Source organism: Myotis yumanensis, unplaced genomic scaffold (genome assembly GCF_028538775.1).
Source record: "Myotis yumanensis isolate MYYU_CA2020_CCGP unplaced genomic scaffold, mMyoYum1.0.hap1 SCAF_16, whole genome shotgun sequence".
Taxonomy (NCBI): Eukaryota; Metazoa; Chordata; class Mammalia; order Chiroptera; family Vespertilionidae; genus Myotis; species Myotis yumanensis.
Window position 1 is genome coordinate 11669568 of NW_027223767.1, and position 17811 is coordinate 11687378.

The 17811-nt window shown below is 54.9% G+C and overlaps 1 protein-coding gene across 1 annotated transcript; it reads left to right on the forward strand.

Moving 5' to 3' along the window:
- The first annotated feature begins 330 nt into the window (after positions 1-330).
- On the forward strand, positions 331-16743 carry CCDC42 (coiled-coil domain containing 42). The gene is made up of 7 exons (XM_070394275.1): positions 331-726; positions 1039-1144; positions 1434-1538; positions 3035-3232; positions 11763-11984; positions 12146-12304; positions 16532-16743. The coding sequence occupies exons 1-7, from the start codon at positions 644-646 to the stop codon at positions 16610-16612; spliced, it is 954 nt and encodes a 317-aa protein (XP_070250376.1). The 5' UTR covers positions 331-643; the 3' UTR covers positions 16613-16743.
- The last annotated feature ends 1068 nt before the right edge of the window (positions 16744-17811 follow it).

The window sequence follows — 17811 nt, forward strand, 5'->3', positions numbered from 1 at the left end:
AAGAAGGGTCTGTTCCCTCCCAGGGGCCTTGCCCGGGGCCGCATTCTCGTCCCGGGGAGGCCCCTGCAATCCCCGCTCCTGCCTGCCCCCCACACGCACCCTGCGCCTCCCTCGCCCACCGTGGCTCCCGGCTCAGGCCGCCCCCCATCTCCCCAGGTCCTGGCCTCGGCTAAGCACCTCCCTCCTCCTGTCCCTCCTTCTGTCCCTCCTTCTGTCCCCCTCTGCCCGGCCACCTGTCCCAGCCCCGCCCCGCCTCGGCCTCACACACGCCGCCCCTCCACCGAACCCCGTTTCCCTTCCTCCCGCCTGGACGCCAACATCTACCCAGCCCAGCTTCTTCCCTCAGTCCCTGCGGGCCCCCGCCAGCGAGGGTCAGCGGGGCCAGAGGTCAGAGGGCGAAGCCCAGCTCCAGGGGTGGTCCACGGAACCGGCGTCCTGTTGCTAGGTAACCAGGTCTCTGGTGGCTGCTGCTCTCAGCCTCCAGCCGTTTTCTGGGGAGTCACTCAGACACCCGCCCTCTGGACCCTGAAAAGCAGGCAGAAAAGGAGAAGCAAGCGCCGACCACTCCCGAGCTACCTGGGGCTCCACCACGCACTCTTTTCCTGCGGAGACTGGGCTGCCTGGGCCTTAGACCGCCGCCACCATGAGTCTGGGCATCATGGAGGAGGAAGACCTGGCCGAGTACTTCCGGCTGCAGTATGGGGAGCGGCTGCTCCAGCTGCTGCAGTGAGTGCCTGGGGCCTGGGCCGCCCCCTCTGCGCCTGGGCCCTCCCATTGCCACCCACGTCCCACCTTCCAGCCCCTCCCTCTCCTGTAGCCCAGTGACCCAAATGGCCCTGCCCCTTCACCTGGCACCAATACACCCCATCACCCATCCCCACCCCTCATCACCCTGCCTCACCTTGCTCCTTGGACATCAGCACACCATTCCCTTCACTCAGACGGGGACCGGCTCCCTTCCCTCCCCATGGCTGCCTGTCTCCCCGGGTCACTCCAAGCCCAGCCTGCCCCAGCCCCTCTGGCCCATGTCTTGGACAGGAAGTTCCCCCACATTGAGGAGCAGTCGGATTCCCCATCTATCCAGCTCCTGGAGAAGAAGAAGGAGGCCAAGATCATGCACCATGCTATGTTGCATAAGAAGGAGGTGGGAGACTGGGGGAGGGGTGCAGGGGCCACAGGGACAGCGCTGCATTTTGTGGGTGGCTTTGGCTAACGCCAAGAGTCCTGGATGGTGGTTCTGTGTTCCCTCTGCAGACACAGGAACAATCCCAGGCTTTGGGGGTGCCAGTGTCCCGGGATGCTCTGCTCTGAACCAGGCAGGGGGTGGAAAGTGGGGAGACCTGGGGAGAGAGGCGCGGGGGTAGAGGATGCTGGGGCCTTCCTTGGTTCCCATGCCAGAGGCCTTCCTGACCTTCCTGCTTCCTCCACCCAAGACATTTCAGCGGAGAATGGAAACGCTGAACCTGCGCTGGGAGGAACTGGGCATCAAGGAGGCCCAGCTGAAGGCCCACATTCAGAAGTTCGAACAGTTCATCCAGGTATCTGGGTGTGCGGCCTGCAGCAGGCCATGGACACCCGCACGCTTGTCCCTTCCTCCGTGTCCTGCCTCTCCTCTTCCTCCTTGCTTTGGCTGACTCCTCACCCTGGGTTAGACGTCTTTCAGTGCTCAGCAGTGCCGGGGGATTCCCCCTTTAGGTCCCCACTTACTGCTGTTGGTAATTCCTGTTTACCTGTCAGTCTCTGCTCCTTCTAGATTTCCGTTGACCATTTCCATACCCATACCTGGTATACACAATGTACTGAATGAATGAATGAATGAATGAGTGAATGAATGAATGCGCTAGGGGCAGGGCTCGGCACTTGGAGAAACAAGGATAAATCAGGCCCAATGACCCCATCCTTCCCTCCTGGCACTGAGGGTCCAGGGAAGGGGTGGTTGGAGGACCAGGCACCAGAGTCCACTCTGAGGGAACTCCTCCCAATTGGTCTCCTGAGGAGCGATTTCACCATTTAAAATCCAGATTTGTCCCAGAGGGAAGGACTGGCCCAGCTCCAGGGAGAAATCGCTGGCCTCTGCTACAGGGGTGGCCTGCTCTGGAGCCTCTTCTGTGTTGCTCTGGGCCTAACCCAGGTGGGAAAGGAAGCTGAGGGACCAGGCATATTCTCCAGAGGTGCGGTTCCTCTTACTGACCAGAGGAAAGCGAATGGAGTGGCTGGGGCAGCAGGAAATTTGGGGGCGAGGGTTCTCCAAATGGCCACCAGCGACCGCAGCGTCGCTTGTTCCAAATGCAGACCCCGGCACTCCCCTCCCCTTGCTTTCAGAGGCCCGAGGTCGGGCCCAGGCAACTACATTTTTAAGAAGTTCCTCAGGGGGTTGTGATGCACAGTTGGATTTGAAAACCACTGGCTTAGGGCCTTCAGTCTTCTCCTGGGCTGACGGGGACAGTGCCAATCCTCTGTGCCCTCCCCACGTGCCCCCAAAGGCACCAGCGCACACCGTCCGTTTGGGATCAGGGAACGGAGCTGCACGCGTGCCCTGTGAGGGGTGGGCTCGCCCTCTAATCTTGGGGCGGGGGGGCTTTGCAGAAGGAGGCAGAAGGGGGGTCGGCCTGAATTGCAGTAGCTGAGTGTCCTGTCTTTTTCTGGGCATGGAATTGCCCGCATCTGCTCGTCCTGCCTGAGCCTGACGCCAGTCGGAGCTCCTAGCTGCATGCTCTCTGGCGTGGCCTCGCCCCAGGCTCTCTGGAGCAGGCCCCTCTCCTAGCTCATCTCCCCGTGGCTTGAGCACTGTTGCCCCAGCTTTTGGAAGGAAGAGAGGGGCTGCTGCCTCTCCCTTCTGCAGTCGGAGAAATTGAGGCACCAAGTACCCAATCGGGAGACAACTCAGGCCTTCTTTCCCACCTGCATGGTCCCTGCCCATCCTCAGGGTGACCTGGGCTCAGCAAACGGAGGCCCTGTGTGGGGGCACCACCAGCTGGGCCCCAGGGGGGAGGGCAGGGCGAGGGCCTGGCAGACACCACCTCCCTGGCCCCAGGAGAATGACCAGAAACGGATCCGCGCCCTGAAGAAAGCCAACAAGGAGAGAGACCTCAAGAGGCAGCGCATGCGTGAGCTGGCCAAGGCCAAGCAGGAGATGGCGGCCCTGCGGCTGCAGCACCAGCAGCTGAGCGGCAAGCTGCAGAACTACTCCATCTTCAACAAGTACCTGGAGAAGGTGGTGGAGAGCTCTGAGGTGAGTGGGGGCAGGAGGGGTGCCTCCCCCGGCCCCACCTCCCCGGCCCAGGCCTGGGGCTACAGGAGGCGGAGGGACCCTCTGGGGGGGATGCCCACCTACTCTGAGGGCCAGCTGGGAAAGGCCCCTGGTCGGGGCTGGGGACTGGGGGGTGTACCTTGGTGTCTGTACAGGTGACCGCTGTGTCCATGCCTCTGTTTGGCGGTGTGCGGTGTGTGGGGGGAAAGGAGGTTTCTTTTCGCTGCTCAGCGAGAAGCTTTGCCTGCGTCAGGATGTGGCCTGCTTCTCTCCCAGCACCCCCTCCTCCTGGGCGTTTTGTTGACTTGAGAGTCAATGGGGAGAGGAAGGAGGAGAAACTGGGAGATGCCCAACCTAAGGCAGCGCTTGAGAGCTTAGGGCAGCGGTTCTCAACCTGTGGGCCGTGACCCCTTTGGGGGTCGAACGACCCTTTCACGGGGGTCGCCTAAGACCATCGGAAAACACATATATAATTACAGATTGTTTTTGTGATTCATCACTATGCTTTCATTATGTTCAGTTTGTCACAATGACATTGGGGGTCACCACGACATGAGGAACTGTATGAAAGGGTCGCGGCATCAGGAAGGTTGAGAACCACTGGCTCGGAGTGTGCTGGGCCCTGGGCTCGGGGCTGCTCATGCGTGACTGCATTCAGTTCGCTCATTGGCCCCGAGGAGAATGTGGAGGCTCAGGGAGGTCAGGGAAACTGCTCGGGGTCTCCCAGTCTGTGCCTGACTGAGCGCTGGCCTCTAGCCGCTCCTCTGCGGGCCCCACAATGCCACTGGCCACTGCTCTTCCTGAGGTCGCCTCGTTGCCAGAGCGACGGGAACTGCCCAGCCTCTTCCCGCCCAGGCACCCGCAGTCCAGTTGACCCTTCGCCAACAGGGGTTTGAGCTGTGCAGGGCCACTGACGTGTGGCTTTTTTCAACAAATAATTGGAAAAAACTCAGACGAACCCTGTAGCCTAAAACAATGGCATACACTTGCAGTATCGATCAGTACAGTACAGTCCGTGCTGTCAACGTATTTTCTCTTCCTTATGTTTTTTTAGCAACACTCTCTGATACAGTATGTAATACCCATCACATACAACGTAAGTGTAATCGACTGTTTATGTTATCACTAAGGCTTCCAGTCAACAGCAGGCTGCCAGTGGTTAAGTTGGGGGGAGTCAAAGGCTGTATGTGAATTTTCCACTGCATGGGCGTCATCGCCCCCAAACCCTGCACAGGCGTCATCCCTCCTAAGCCCTGCATTGTTCAAGGCTCAGCTGTATCCGTCACTGTTGACACTCCTCCTTTAAGCACGCCTTTGCCCTTTCCTCTGGGCCGCCTCCTCCTCTCCTGCTTTCTTCCGACCTCTGGCCCTTCCTCCTCAGCCTCCTCTGGGGCTCCTCTTCCCAGCTCCTTCCTGACACCTTCCTCAGGCTTTGTCCCAGAGCCTCCACTCTTCTCCCTAATCAATCCCCTGGGCCTCCCTTGGGTGCCCCCATGTCAGTGGCTCCCCACGCTGTGTCCCCATGCCCCATGTGACAGCAGGAGGTAGGGCCCTTATCAGGGCAGAGAGCGGTATGAGAGGCCCTCTCGGTGTGGATCGATGCCTGTGGCGGCTGCGGAGAGACAAAGGATGCACTGAGGAGAGTGGCCTGTGTCTCACTGTCCTGTGTCTCCCTCCTGAGAACTCTACATCTAATTTATCGTGTCTACGACTCATCTCATCTGCTTCCTGCCATCCCCAGACCAGCCCACTGCTGTGTGTCTGGTACTGGTGGATGGCATGACCACCCCCCCCATACCATACCATTCCACCCACAGCCTCCCACCCACAGCCTCACACCCACAGCCCCCCACCCACAGCCCCCCACCCACAGCCTCCCACCCACAGCCTCCCACTCACAGCCCCCCACCCACAGCCTCCCACCCACAGCCTCCCACCCACAGCCTCCCACTCACAGCCTCCCACCCACAGCCTCCCACTCACAGCCCCCCACCCACAGCCTCCCACCCACAGCCCCCCACCCACAGCCTCCCACCCACAGCCCCCCACCCACAGCCCCCCACCCACAGCCCCCCACCCACAGCCTCCCACTCACAGCCCCCCACCCACAGCCTCCCACCCACAGCCTCCCACCCACAGCCTCCCACTCACAGCCCCCCACCCACAGCCTCCCACCCACAGCCTCCCACCCACAGCCTCCCACCCACAGCCTCCCACTCACAGCCCCCCACCCACAGCCTCCCACCCACAGCCTCCCACTCACAGCCCCCCACCCACAGCCTCCCACTCACAGCCTCCCACCCACAGCCCCCCACCCACAGCCTCCCACCCACAGCCTCCCACCCACAGCCTCCCACTCACAGCCCCCCACCCACAGCCTCCCACCCACAGCCTCCCACCCACAGCCCCCCACTCACAGCCCCCCACCCACAGCCTCCCACCCACAGCCTCCCACCCACAGCCTCCCACTCACAGCCCCCCACCCACAGCCTCCCACCCACAGCCCCCCACTCACAGCCCCCCACCCACAGCCTCCCACCCACAGCCTCCCACCCACAGCCTCCCACTCACAGCCTCCCACTCACAGCCTCCCACCCACAGCCTCCCACTCACAGCCCCCCACCCACAGCCCCCCACCCACAGCCCCCCACCCACAGCCTCCCACCCACAGCCCCCCACCCACAGCCCCCCACCCACAGCCTCCCACCCACAGCCCCCCACCCACAGCCCCCCACCCACAGCCCCCCACCCACAGTCTCCCACTCACAGCCCCCACCCACAGCCTCCCACCCACAGCCCCCCACCCACAGCCCCCCACCCCACAGCCTCCCACCCACAGTCTCCCACTCACAGCCCCCACCCACAGCCTCCCACCCACAGCCTCCCACTCACAGCCTCCCACCCACAGTCTCCCACTCACAGCCCCCCACTCACAGCCCCCCACTCACAGCCTCCCACCCACAGCCCCCCACCCACAGCCCCCCACCCACAGCCCCCCACCCACAGTCTCCCACTCACAGCCCCCACCCACAGCCTCACACCCACAGCCTCCCACCCACAGCCTCACACCCACAGCCCCCACCCACAGCCTCACACCCACAGCCTCTCACCCACAGCCTCCCACTCACAGCCTCTCACCCACAGCCTCCCACCCACAGCCTCCCACCCACAGCCTCCCACCCACAGCCCCCCACCCACAGCCTCCCACCCACAGCCCCCCACCCACAGCCTCCCACCCACAGCCTCCACCCACAGCCTCCCACCCACAGCCTCCCACCCACAGCCCCCCACCCACAGCCTCCCACCCACAGCCTCCCACCCACAGCCTCCCACCCACAGCCCCCCACCCACAGCCTCCCACTCACAGCCTCCCACCCACAGCCCCCCACCCACAGCCCCCCACCCACAGTCTCCCACTCACAGCCCCCACCCACAGCCTCACACCCACAGCCTCCCACCCACAGCCTCCCACTCACAGCCCCCACCCACAGCCTCACACCCACAGCCTCCCACCCACAGTCTCCCACTCACAGCCCCCACCCACAGCCTCACACCCACAGCCTCCCACTCACAGCCTCCTACCCACAGCCTCTCACCCACAGCCTCCCACCCACAGCCCCCCACCCACAGCCTCCCACTCACAGCCTCCCACTCACAGCCTCACACCCACAGCCTCACACCCACAGCCTCCCACCCACAGCCTCTCACCCACAGCCTCTCACCCACAGCCTCACACCCATAGCCTCCCACTCACAGCCTCCTACCCACAGCCTCTCACCCACAGCCTCCCACCCACAGCCTCCCACCCACAGCCTCCCACCCACAGCCTCCCACCCACAGCCTCTCACCCACAGCCTCCCACTCACAGCCTCCCACTCACAGCCTCACACCCACAGCCTCCCATCCACAGCCTCACACCCACAGCCTCCCATCCACAGCCTCACACCCACAGCCTCTCACCCACAGCCTCCCACCCACAGCCTCACACCCACAGCCTCTCACCCACAGCCTCCCACTCACAGCCTCTCACCCACAGCCTCCCACCCACAGCCTCTCACCCACAGCCTCCCACTCACAGCCTCCCACTCACAGCCTCACACCCACAGCCTCCCATCCACAGCCTCACACCCACAGCCTCACACCCACAGCCTCTCACCCACAGCCTCCCACCCACAGCCTCCCACTCACAGCCTCCCACTCACAGCCTCCCACCCACAGCCTCACACCCACAGCCTCCCACCCACAGCCTCCCACCCACAGCCTCTCACCCACAGCCTCCCACTCACAGCCTCCCACCCACAGCCTCTCACCCACAGCCTCCCACCCACAGCCTCTCACCCACAGCCTCCCACTCACAGCCTCCCACCCACAGCCTCTCACCCACAGCCTCCCACTCACTGCCTCCCACCCACAGCCTCCCACCCACAGCCTCCCACCCACAGCCTCACCAGAACTTGAGCCTCATCCTTGACTCTCCCTCCTCCCTCATTCCCTGCAGCCATCAATCAGCAGCGCTGGTCTGATCTGCCTCCTAAGTATTTCTGGCATCCAGTCCCTGCCCTTCCTCATCCAGACCACCAGTGCACCTCACCTGGAGCTCAAGTTTGTATGATCCCTGCCCACCAGCCTGGCCAGCGTTCTGCAGCCAGTGCAATACGCCACCTCTCTTTCTTTCTCTCTTTCCTTCTTTCAACATATTTTAAGCACACTGAAAAGTATAGAGAAATATGAAATAGCACCCAAGTACTCACCACCACTTTGTCAACTCTTAATATTTGCCCCTAATTCTTTTTTTCTTTAATAAAACACTAAAGGTGGTTGTGTGCCCCCTTCCAAACCCATTCTTCCTCCCCTCTCCTGAGAGGTAACCCGCTCTCTGATTTTCTCATTTCTCATTCACATGTTTGTTCTTATTGCTTTGGCAACATATTACATATCCATAACTGCTAATACTATTGTACATGTCCTTTTGTGACTTACTTTTTCCCACCAATATTTTTAAAAACCTTTTTATTATGTAAAATTTTGAACATATACAAAAATAGACAGAAGAGTCTGTGACTTTCCATTACTCATCACCTAATTCCAACAATTATCAACTCATAGTCAAATCCCCCAAACCTCCCACCCCTGCCGTTTTCAAGCAAATTACATTTTTTATCCATAAGTATTTCTGTATGTAACTCTAAAAAAGAAGAGCTCTTTTTAATGTAGTCCCAATGCCATTGTCACGCCTAGGGAAAATGTGTTAGTAACTCCTTAATGTTAAATATCCAGTTGATGTTAAAAGTTCCCCCATTCTCGCACAAATGCTTTTTGGACAGTTGGTTTGTTCCAATCAGGGGCCAAACAAGGTCCCCACCCTGCATTTGGTGGATATGTTTCTCGAGTCACAGACATTAATTATGACCAAAATTAGCCAAGCCTGAAAAAGGACATATTGCGTGATTCCACTGATGTGTTTAAAGACAGGTAAGATGAGTCTTTGATGATAGAAGTCACAATTGTGATCTCCTTGGTGGTAGGGGACAGAAGACCCCTCTAAGGACATTCCTATCAGCCCTTCTTCACACATAACTAGAATCCCGCCATAAAGGGAAGGACTCCTTAAAGAGACCCTTCCCTTCGTCAGCTACTTGGTCACTGTGTGGGTCTTACAGAAGCTACTTCAGTGCTCGATTCTTTTCAGAATAGTGCGTTGGCTCTCCAGCATCCTCCCAAAGCGACCTGTACTGTTGTGATCATCATTATGGACTCATGGATTTTTAACATGTTTGATATGTTTTAATAGTTTGCACCTATTCTTCCTGATGTTCAAAGTGTCCCATCCTCGGACAGTGGGAGCCTCTTCAAGTTGGCACCTGAGGCCTTTTGCCATCAGCACTAAGTTTTGGAGAGGTGCCCCTGGTAGATCAGATGTGGCCCATTCATTTCAAGTTGAAATGCTGTTGCACCATGTGCGGGGTGAACTTCAAAATGCAGACATAAAGTTCTCTCTCTGCTTCTTAAAATCCTTCCGTGGATACAGTCCACCCTCCTTCTCAGGGTTCACTGGGCACTTTTCTTCCTGCTCCAGGTGGATCTCTCCCTCCCCATCTTGAACTCGGGTCATTCATACTAAACTTTCTTGAGCTTCCTAGACATGCCACACACACCCATGATCTTGAACCAGGCTCTTCCCTCGACCTGTAATCCTTCCGCACCTTCCCCCACCCCCCGCCCCTCCCCATGCCTTTGCCTGGCTATCTTCTGTTCATACCTCGGGTCTCGTTTTAGCCATCCTTTCCCCGAGGAAACCTTTTCTGTTTCCATCTCCCCTAATGCTGGGTTGGGTGGCCCTCCCCCACTGAGGCAGACTTGGGCAAAAGCCAGCAGGGCAGATCCCAGTCACCATCTATCACTGGAAATGCCATGCGATGGCCAAAGTGCTCAAGGAGTGTCCCCTGGGTGGCCAGAAAGCTCACTTTGATCAACGCCTGGGGAGGGGAGTTGCCCCCCTGGGACTGGTGCTCACACCGCCTTCGTCCCTTCTGTCTGCTGAGTGGGGCCTGCGAGTCAGGGCCAGCGTGGCATGGCTCTAGACCAGTGGTTCCCAACCTTCCTAAGGCTGCGACCCTTTCATACAGCTCCTCATGTTGTGGTGACCCCCAACCATAAAATTATTTTCGTTGCTACTTCAGAACTGTAATGTTGCTACTGTTGTGAATCATCATGTAAATATCTGATATGCAGGATGTATTTCCATTGTTACAAATTGAACATAATGAAAGCATAGTGATTAATCACAAAAGCAATATGTAATCATATATGTGTTTTCCGATGGTCTTAGGCGACCCCTGTGAAAGGGGTTGAGAGCCGCAGCTCTGGACCATGCCAGAGGAGGCAGCGGAGCCTGGCAGGCCTCCTGACCCACTGGTACCCTCTGCAGCCTCTGCTGGAGGGAGGGCTCAGCAAATGCTGGATCCCAGAGAGCACCATATTGAAGTTATTACCCTCACAGTCCCCGTCCTGCCCCATCCCCCAGTCAGAGATAAGGCTTATCACTCTACTGTAACCGACTATTTACTTGTCTGTCTGTTTTGCCTCCACACCACCCCAAATTGCAGGCTTTATAAGAGCAGGGTCTGCCTGGCTTATCTCCTGCTCTGTCCCTAGCAGGCAGCATAGTTCCTGGGTTGTAGTGGTTCTTGGTACATTCTTGTTGAATAGGATCATCGTTGCCTTGGGAAACATCTCAGAATGCACCCTCCCCCTCCTGCAGACATGCAGTTCTCTCTGCTTCTTAAAATCCTTCAGGGGGTGAAGTCCACACTCCTTCCAGGGTTCCCTGGGCACTGTTTTTACTTCTGCAGGTCGATCCCTCCCTCCCCTTCACACACTCAGGTCATTCATGCTAACCTTCCTTGAGCTTCCTGACCATGTGACATGTGCTCCATCATCTTTCCCCGGGCTGTTCCCTGTAGCAAAGTGCAACCCTAAAGTCACCTGGGAGGGGAGAGGGATTGAGGGGGGAGTTGCCAGGGACCATTCAGACCTGTTTATTAATCCAAATCTCTGGGGGTGGAGCCTGCTGGGTGTCCTTTTTAAAGTTCCTCCCATGTCTCTGTTGCAGAAGACCAGAGAAAAACCAAGGCACGCTTAGAGAAAGGGAGTTACATTTTATTATTAAATTCTGCGCGGGCCCAGAGAAATATGTGTCTTTCAAATTCTGGGCCCCCCAACATGGAGGAAACTCCTCTATTTATACTTTTTCCAGTCCTTTGTCTCCCAAATTTGGAAGGAGACTTCCAGGCCTTCTGAGAAAGAAGGCCTGTGTGCTGGGACGGGGCCATCAGACCATATCTCAAGGCCTGGCCTGGTGTCAGCACTGAGGACTCTGTCTGGGCATAGTTCACGGCCTCTCTGGAATGGGAGTGGTCTTATTTTCCTTATTATTTAAGCAAGCAAGCGTTTACAGAAGCCATACCATCAGGGTTAAAATTTCAAACAGCAGTTCTTATATAAGATGGATGCTTCAATTCCAACGTGCAGCAAGGCTGAGAACTCTTGGTCCAGTTGCAGGTACCCCTAACAGATGGCCCATGGCCCATACCAACCCAGAGGAGCAAGCAGCGGGACTCCAATGTCCCCCGAGCTCCTGCCCCTTGACCTTGGGCTAGGGCAGTGATGGCGAACCTTTTGAGCTCGGCGTGTCAGCATTTTGAAAAACCCTAACTTAACTCTGGTGCCGTGTCACATCTAGAAATTTTTTGATATTTGCAACCATAGTAAAACAAAGATTTATATTTTTGCTATTTATTTTATATATTTAAATGCCATTTAACAAAGAAAAATCAACCAAAAAAATGAGTTCTCGCGTGTCACCTCTGACACGCGTGTCATAGGTTCGCCATCACTGGCCTAGCCTAGGGCCTCCCTGCCAGGCCAAGGAAACGAGGGCGGAAGCTGGCGGGGAACCGGGGCAGCGGTAGGGCCCTGGGACTGCAGTGCCGTGAACAAGCCCCCATTGCAGTTCGAGGAGATCCACGAGGTGATGGCGCGTTACAAGACGCTGGTGAGCATGCACCAGGACCTCATGCAGTCGGCGCAGGAGGGCCAGGAGAAGATCGAGCGGGCCAAGGCGCGGCTGGCGCGCTACATGGAGGAGAAGGACGACGAGATCCTGCAGCACAACAACGAGCTGGCGCGCCTGCAGATGCGCTTTGACCGCGCCCGCAGCGACGTCATCATCTGGGTGAGCCACCCGTTGGGTGAAGGAGGAAGGGGCAGGTGTGCGGGAGGCACACACACACACACACACACACGCACACACACACACGCACACAGGCACACACGCGCGCACACACACACACACACACAGGCTGCCCTCACATCCCTCCCGCATGCCCTCCCCAGGAATCCCGCTGGGCGCACATCCAGAACACCGCCGCCAAGAAGACCCTCTTGCTTGGCACCATCAAGATGGCAACGCTGAACCTCTTCCAGATCGTGAGCAAGCAGCTGAAGGAGACAACCTTCGTGTCCCTGGAGGACACGCACAAACAGCTGGACATGGTAAGAGGAGGTGCAGTTCGTGTGTATTTCTCTCAGTGGGCTCATATCCTTTGGGAATGCCGGGCTGTGTCTACTGAACCAAGATGGTGCTTGACCGGGTGCGTGGAGGAATGAAACGGATAGAGCCCCGGTTCTCAAATGCTAATAGGATTCCAATCACCTAGGCAGTGGTTCTCAACCTTCTGGCCCTTTCAATACAGTTCCTCATGTTGTGACCCAACCATAACATTATTTTCGCTGCTACTTCATAACTGTAATGTTGCTACTGTGATGAATCGTAATGTAAATATCTGATATGCAGGATGGTCTTAGGCGACCCGTGTGAAAGGGTCGTTCGACCGCCAAAGGGGTCGCAACCCACAGGTTGAGAACCTCTGATAGGGTCTGCGGAGTATTGCTGGGCCCCACCCCAGAGTCTCTGATTCAACAAGACTGAAGCGGGAACCCACGAATTTCCATTTTCTTTTTAATCCTCACCTGAGGATGTGTGTGGTTTGTTTTTTTACTTGAACCTGACGGTGTATTGTGTTGTCTTTTTTATTGATTTTAGAGAGAGAAGAAGGGAGAGGAGGAGGGAGAGGAGAGAGAGAGAAACATCAATGTGAGAGAGAGAGACATCATCGAACCCAAAACCTGGCTATGTACCCTGACCAGAATCGAACCCTCGGCTCTTCAGCCCTTCGGGTCACAGAACAGTGCTCCAACCAGCTGAGGCACAACAGCCAGGGCTGAATTTCCATTTCCAACAAGTCCCAGGTGCTGGCCTGGGTTCCACACTTTGAGAACCTCTCATGGCATTAGAACTGAGTCCCTGTTGGCCCCAATCAACAGGGACCCACTCTCGAATTCATTGTGCAAAACAGTCTTGTTAAATCTAGTGAGTTCCCAGAGGCTTTTGCCCGAGGCCCACTCTTTGGGAAAAGAGAATGTTGGTGAGGGAGAAGGGAGGACAACCAGCAAGTTTAGGGAAGTTGTCGAGTCATATTAGTGCCAGTCTGAGATTTTTCTCTTTGAAGTCATTGAGTAACTTTTCACTGTCTGATCCAAAGCTATTTGATGCCATGTCATGTGCCACCTAACATCATCTCGTTTCTGACCAAAGGTGAACACACCCCATAATTTGGGAGGTTCCACATCAGCAGATACATTGCCATGTTTCTTGCAACATGCAAAGAACCATGACTATGTATTCCTTTGGCAAAAGTCTTTAGCTCTGCTGTGCAGTAGTAGAAAGAAAGCTCTTAAACGGTGATTCTTCTTTTGTTCCCTACTGTAGCCCAGTGTCTAGAACAGTGATGGCGAACCTTTTGAGCTCGGCGTGTCAGCATTTTGAAAAACCCTAACTTAACTCTGGTGCCGTGTCACATATAGAAATGTTTTGATATTTGCAACCATAGTAAAACAAAGACTTATATTTTTGCTATTTATTTTATATATTTCAATGCCATTTAACAAAGAAAAATCAACCAAAAAAATGAGTTCTCGCCTGTCACCTCTGACACGCGTGTCATAGGTTCGCCATCACTATTCTAGACTATGCCAGCCACAGAGTAGGCCCTCAACTAGTATTTGGTGAATGAAGATCAAACACAAGCTACAAAAGGCAATTGATTGAGAGGCACTTCCCCTGTTTAACAACAACAAAAAGGTGAAAGTCATGAAACAGTAAAGGATTTCACCCTCTGACCAGCCAGGAAGAAGGATTTCCCTAAACCCAAAACTCTGCCTCCTTCTTAAGGCAAGTGAGGGCAGAGTTGTTGATGGTCCAAAGACCATAAAGGGAATTTGTAAGAAAGTCTGCGCTGAAGCAGCAATTCTCAAACTTTTTGGTATCTGGATACCGTCACACTCTTAACATTTATTGAAGACCCTCGAAGAGCTTCTGTTTATATCAGTTATATCTACGGATATGTAGCACATTAGAAACGCAAACAGAAAAGTTAAAAATACTTAATTCATTCATTTTTAAATAACAGGAAGCAAATGAACATAAATAGCCTTTTTAATGAAAAATCCGTTTTCAAAAGCTGTTTTGTGGGATGAGTGGCGTACTTGACCCTTTTACAAAGCCCCTTAACGTCTGGCTGCGCGGAGGGCGGGTGGCTCCTCATGTCCGCTTTCGCCTTCATCCCGTTGTGACAGCCCAAGTCACTGAAACATTCTACTCTGGTAAAAGCCACTGCACACTCATGAGAGAATAAGAGCGAAAAACACACAAATAACATCTTAGATTATAAAAAGGGTTTGGGCCTGCAGCCCTCTCCCCAGCAGTGGGGTCTCGGGGACTCCGGGGGCCCCGGGCCCTTTCCTTTGGCTGTTGTGGAGACAGGTGGGCAGGGGGCCGCGAGCCCAGCTCCTCGCCTCTGCCTACGCATCCCTGCTGAGAGCACAGCTTCCAGCTCATCCGCTCCGAGTTGTGAGCTTTCTGACTCCCTTTCAACCTTGATTTGTCTCCACAGGAATACTTAACACAGCCCAAATGTTCTTCTAAAACATCCTGCTGCATTCCCAAAGGATATGAGCCCACTGAGAGAAATACACACGATCCAGTAGCCTGAACAATTAAAAAAATAAGGACCAGGAAAAATATAAGTTGAAATCCGAGGTCAGGGCAAGAGAGAGAAATAAAGACTGCAGACTCTGGCCTTATAAAGGACAGTAGTTGACGCTGAGCTTCCTGGCGACCAGGAGGAAGAGCAACACGCAGTTCTGGCACCAAAATAAGAAAACATACGTTTTCCTCAGAGAAAGGGAGCCTTTTCCAGCCCTAATTCCAACAAAAATTTCTCAAGGAGGCCTCTGAGATGCTCAGTGAACAATGTTCTCAACAAATCCCTGCAACCGATCCACGCGTGGGCTTTGGGAGCCACTTCTGTAGAAGTAGGAGCACAGCATGACAGTGCAGCCTGCGAACGGCCCAGACCATGTGAATCCACACACTGCGTGGGGGGAGGTCTAGAGCAGCATTTTCCAGACTGAGCTTACACATTTCCTTTGGGGGAATAAAAAGGACTCTGTGGCCTAATACATTTTGAAAACTCTAAAGTAAAACAAAGTGACATGGTTTGTAAATATGGGACTTCACAGAGCCCTGAGGCCCTCGAAGGAGATTCCACATAGTTTATGTTGAACGTTTCTGAAACTTACTTGACCACTGAACCCTTTTGGAGGGCATGTGGTTACTTATTGTAAGAACACAGTTTGGGAAATGCTGGGCTGGTCTTCTCTGTAGCCTTGGGAAAGTTACTTTAATTCGCTGACTTTCCTCTTTTTGCAAAATAGGCGTCACATCAGTAATAGCACGAGTATTAGCTACTGACAGAGTTGCTGAGAGTTTGGGACAGTCCTATCTCCAGGGACATTCTTGAAAAGGAGAAATGTTAGAACTGAGATCTCAGGGGTCATCTAGGCCAAGTTTCCTCCCTCTTCCCTTTTTGAAGATGAAGCAATTAAGTCCTAGAAAGATGACATACTTGCCCTAAAGTTGCATCAGGGCTCCAGGCCTCTGGCTTATAAGGCAGCACGATTTCCACCATTAAACTGATTTCATGCTCTTACAAACAGAAGCCAGCGCCCTAGCCTGTTTGGCCCAGTGGATAGAGCATAGGCCTTCGGACTGAAGGGTCCCCAGTTCGCTTCGGTCAAGGACACGTACCTCGGTTGCAGGCTTGACCCTGGTCAGGGTGCATATGGGAGGCAACCAATCGATGTTTCTTTCTCTGTGTCCCTCCCCCTCCTTTCCATGCTCTCTCTCTCAAAAAAAAAAAAAAAATCAATGAAAAATATTCTGGAGTGAGGATTAACCAAACAATAAATAGAATAAAACATAAAAAAAGAAGCCAGCAAAGAGAATTCAAACTCCCCAGATGACTGGAGATTAGCATAAGGAGCATCAGTTCTGGGTTTCAGGTGAATGACACCTCCAAGATTATCCAACGGGGGAGCGCTCCCTGCCCCACATGGGCCAGACCTGCCTGCCAAATGCTTGCATCCCCTCCCCTCTCTCCTCTCGCCCTTCCCCAGCCTGGCTCCTTCCCCACCGTGCCTGCCTCCAGGCGTTCCAGCTCCACGGCTATTTATTGCAGTTAGTCTACGACCTGGCCCTCCGTGTCCACTAGAATCATTGTCGAATGAGGGAAGGTGGCTGCAGCCCGTCACGGGAACAGGGGGGCTGCTGGGTGGGCGGCCTGTGCTGGGCAGGATCACTCGGTCCCCTTGCCTTGTCAGGTCCAGCAGTTCATCCAGGACCTGTCGGACATCTGGGCAGAGGTGAAGAAGAAGGACCAAACGCCGCAGATCCGGGTTTAAGGAGTCGCCGTGAGCAGCGACGGAGAGAGAAGTTCCCGGTGAGCTTGTGGTCAGTCAGCCCAGTCCAGCCCTCTGGGACCTGCGCCTTTCTGCTGGCAGACACCCTGCCGGGTTTCCCCTCCGGCCTCAGCCCCGCCCTCCCCTGTGCACATTAAATTCTATACGTTTGTTCCTAAGTTCTCGTTTTGGTTATTCACGGGGAAGAGGGCCCATTGAGGAAAGAACCCCCCAAAGCACCCCCCCCCCCCTTTGTGGCTGGTCACTAGGCTGCCCGGGGTCTAGACATCAAATCTCGGGTCTCGGGGGTGGGAACTGGGTGGAGGGGAGTTATGGTGGGAAAAAAGAGTAACTAATGTAATAATCTGAACAATAAAGATTTAATTAAAAAAAAAAACAAATCTCGGGTCTCGGCAAGTATCACATGACCACATTCATATGTGGAATCTAATTAACAAAATAAGCTGATGAATGGAGTGGATCCAGAGGCATGATAGCATGAAACAGAGTGGAGAATCTCAGAGGGAAGGCGGGGGAGGGTGGGTGGGTGGAAGGTAGTCAACCAAAGACCTTGTATGGGTATATGTATAACCCATAGACGCAGACAGTGGGGTGGTGAGGGCCTGAGGTGGGGGATGGGGGCTGAAGGGAATCAATGGGGAAAAAAAGGGACTTATGTAATACTTTAAACAAAAAAGATTCAAAATATGTTTAAAAATTTTAAAAAATAAAATAAAACCAAAATCATTCCAAAAGTGGAAGAAAAAAAAAATCTCGGGTCCGGATCTCCTCGGCGTGGCTCGCACACAGTAGGTATTCATAGGGCCACAGGCCAGTGGAGATGGCACATGGGGCTGTCTTCCCTCTACCACTTCAGAAACAATGTGGGAGGTGGGTCTTTCTAAGTGGGGAGCAGAGGCCCACTAGAAGCTATGAAGGCAGCTTCCCAAGGCAGCTTCCCACCTCTTCCCTTTTCTCCCACCCACCGTGAACCCTAAAACTACAACATGGTATCAGCCACGCTAACAGGAAGAGCAGGCAGCACCTGAGCAGGCTGGGTGATGGCTTAACCCAGCCAAACTGGGCCTTGAAGTCCACAGGGGTAGGGAGTTGGGGGAGAAATATGTATGTAAAGTGGGGGAGAGGGGAGATCAAGCGGGAGCCAGAATCCATATACACAACCTGGGGACAGACAGAAACCC

Excerpts from the sequence above, each read along its gene's own strand:
- CCDC42 (XM_070394275.1), top strand. The coding sequence starts at position 644 with ATGAGTCTGGGCATCATGGAGGAGGAAGACCTGGCCGAGTACTTCCGG. Across the intron at positions 1,145-1,433 it reads CTATGTTGCATAAGAAGGAG|ACATTTCAGCGGAGAATGGA; the intron begins GTGGGAGACTGG and ends CCTCCACCCAAG. Across the intron at positions 11,985-12,145 it reads GCAGCGACGTCATCATCTGG|GAATCCCGCTGGGCGCACAT; the intron begins GTGAGCCACCCG and ends TGCCCTCCCCAG.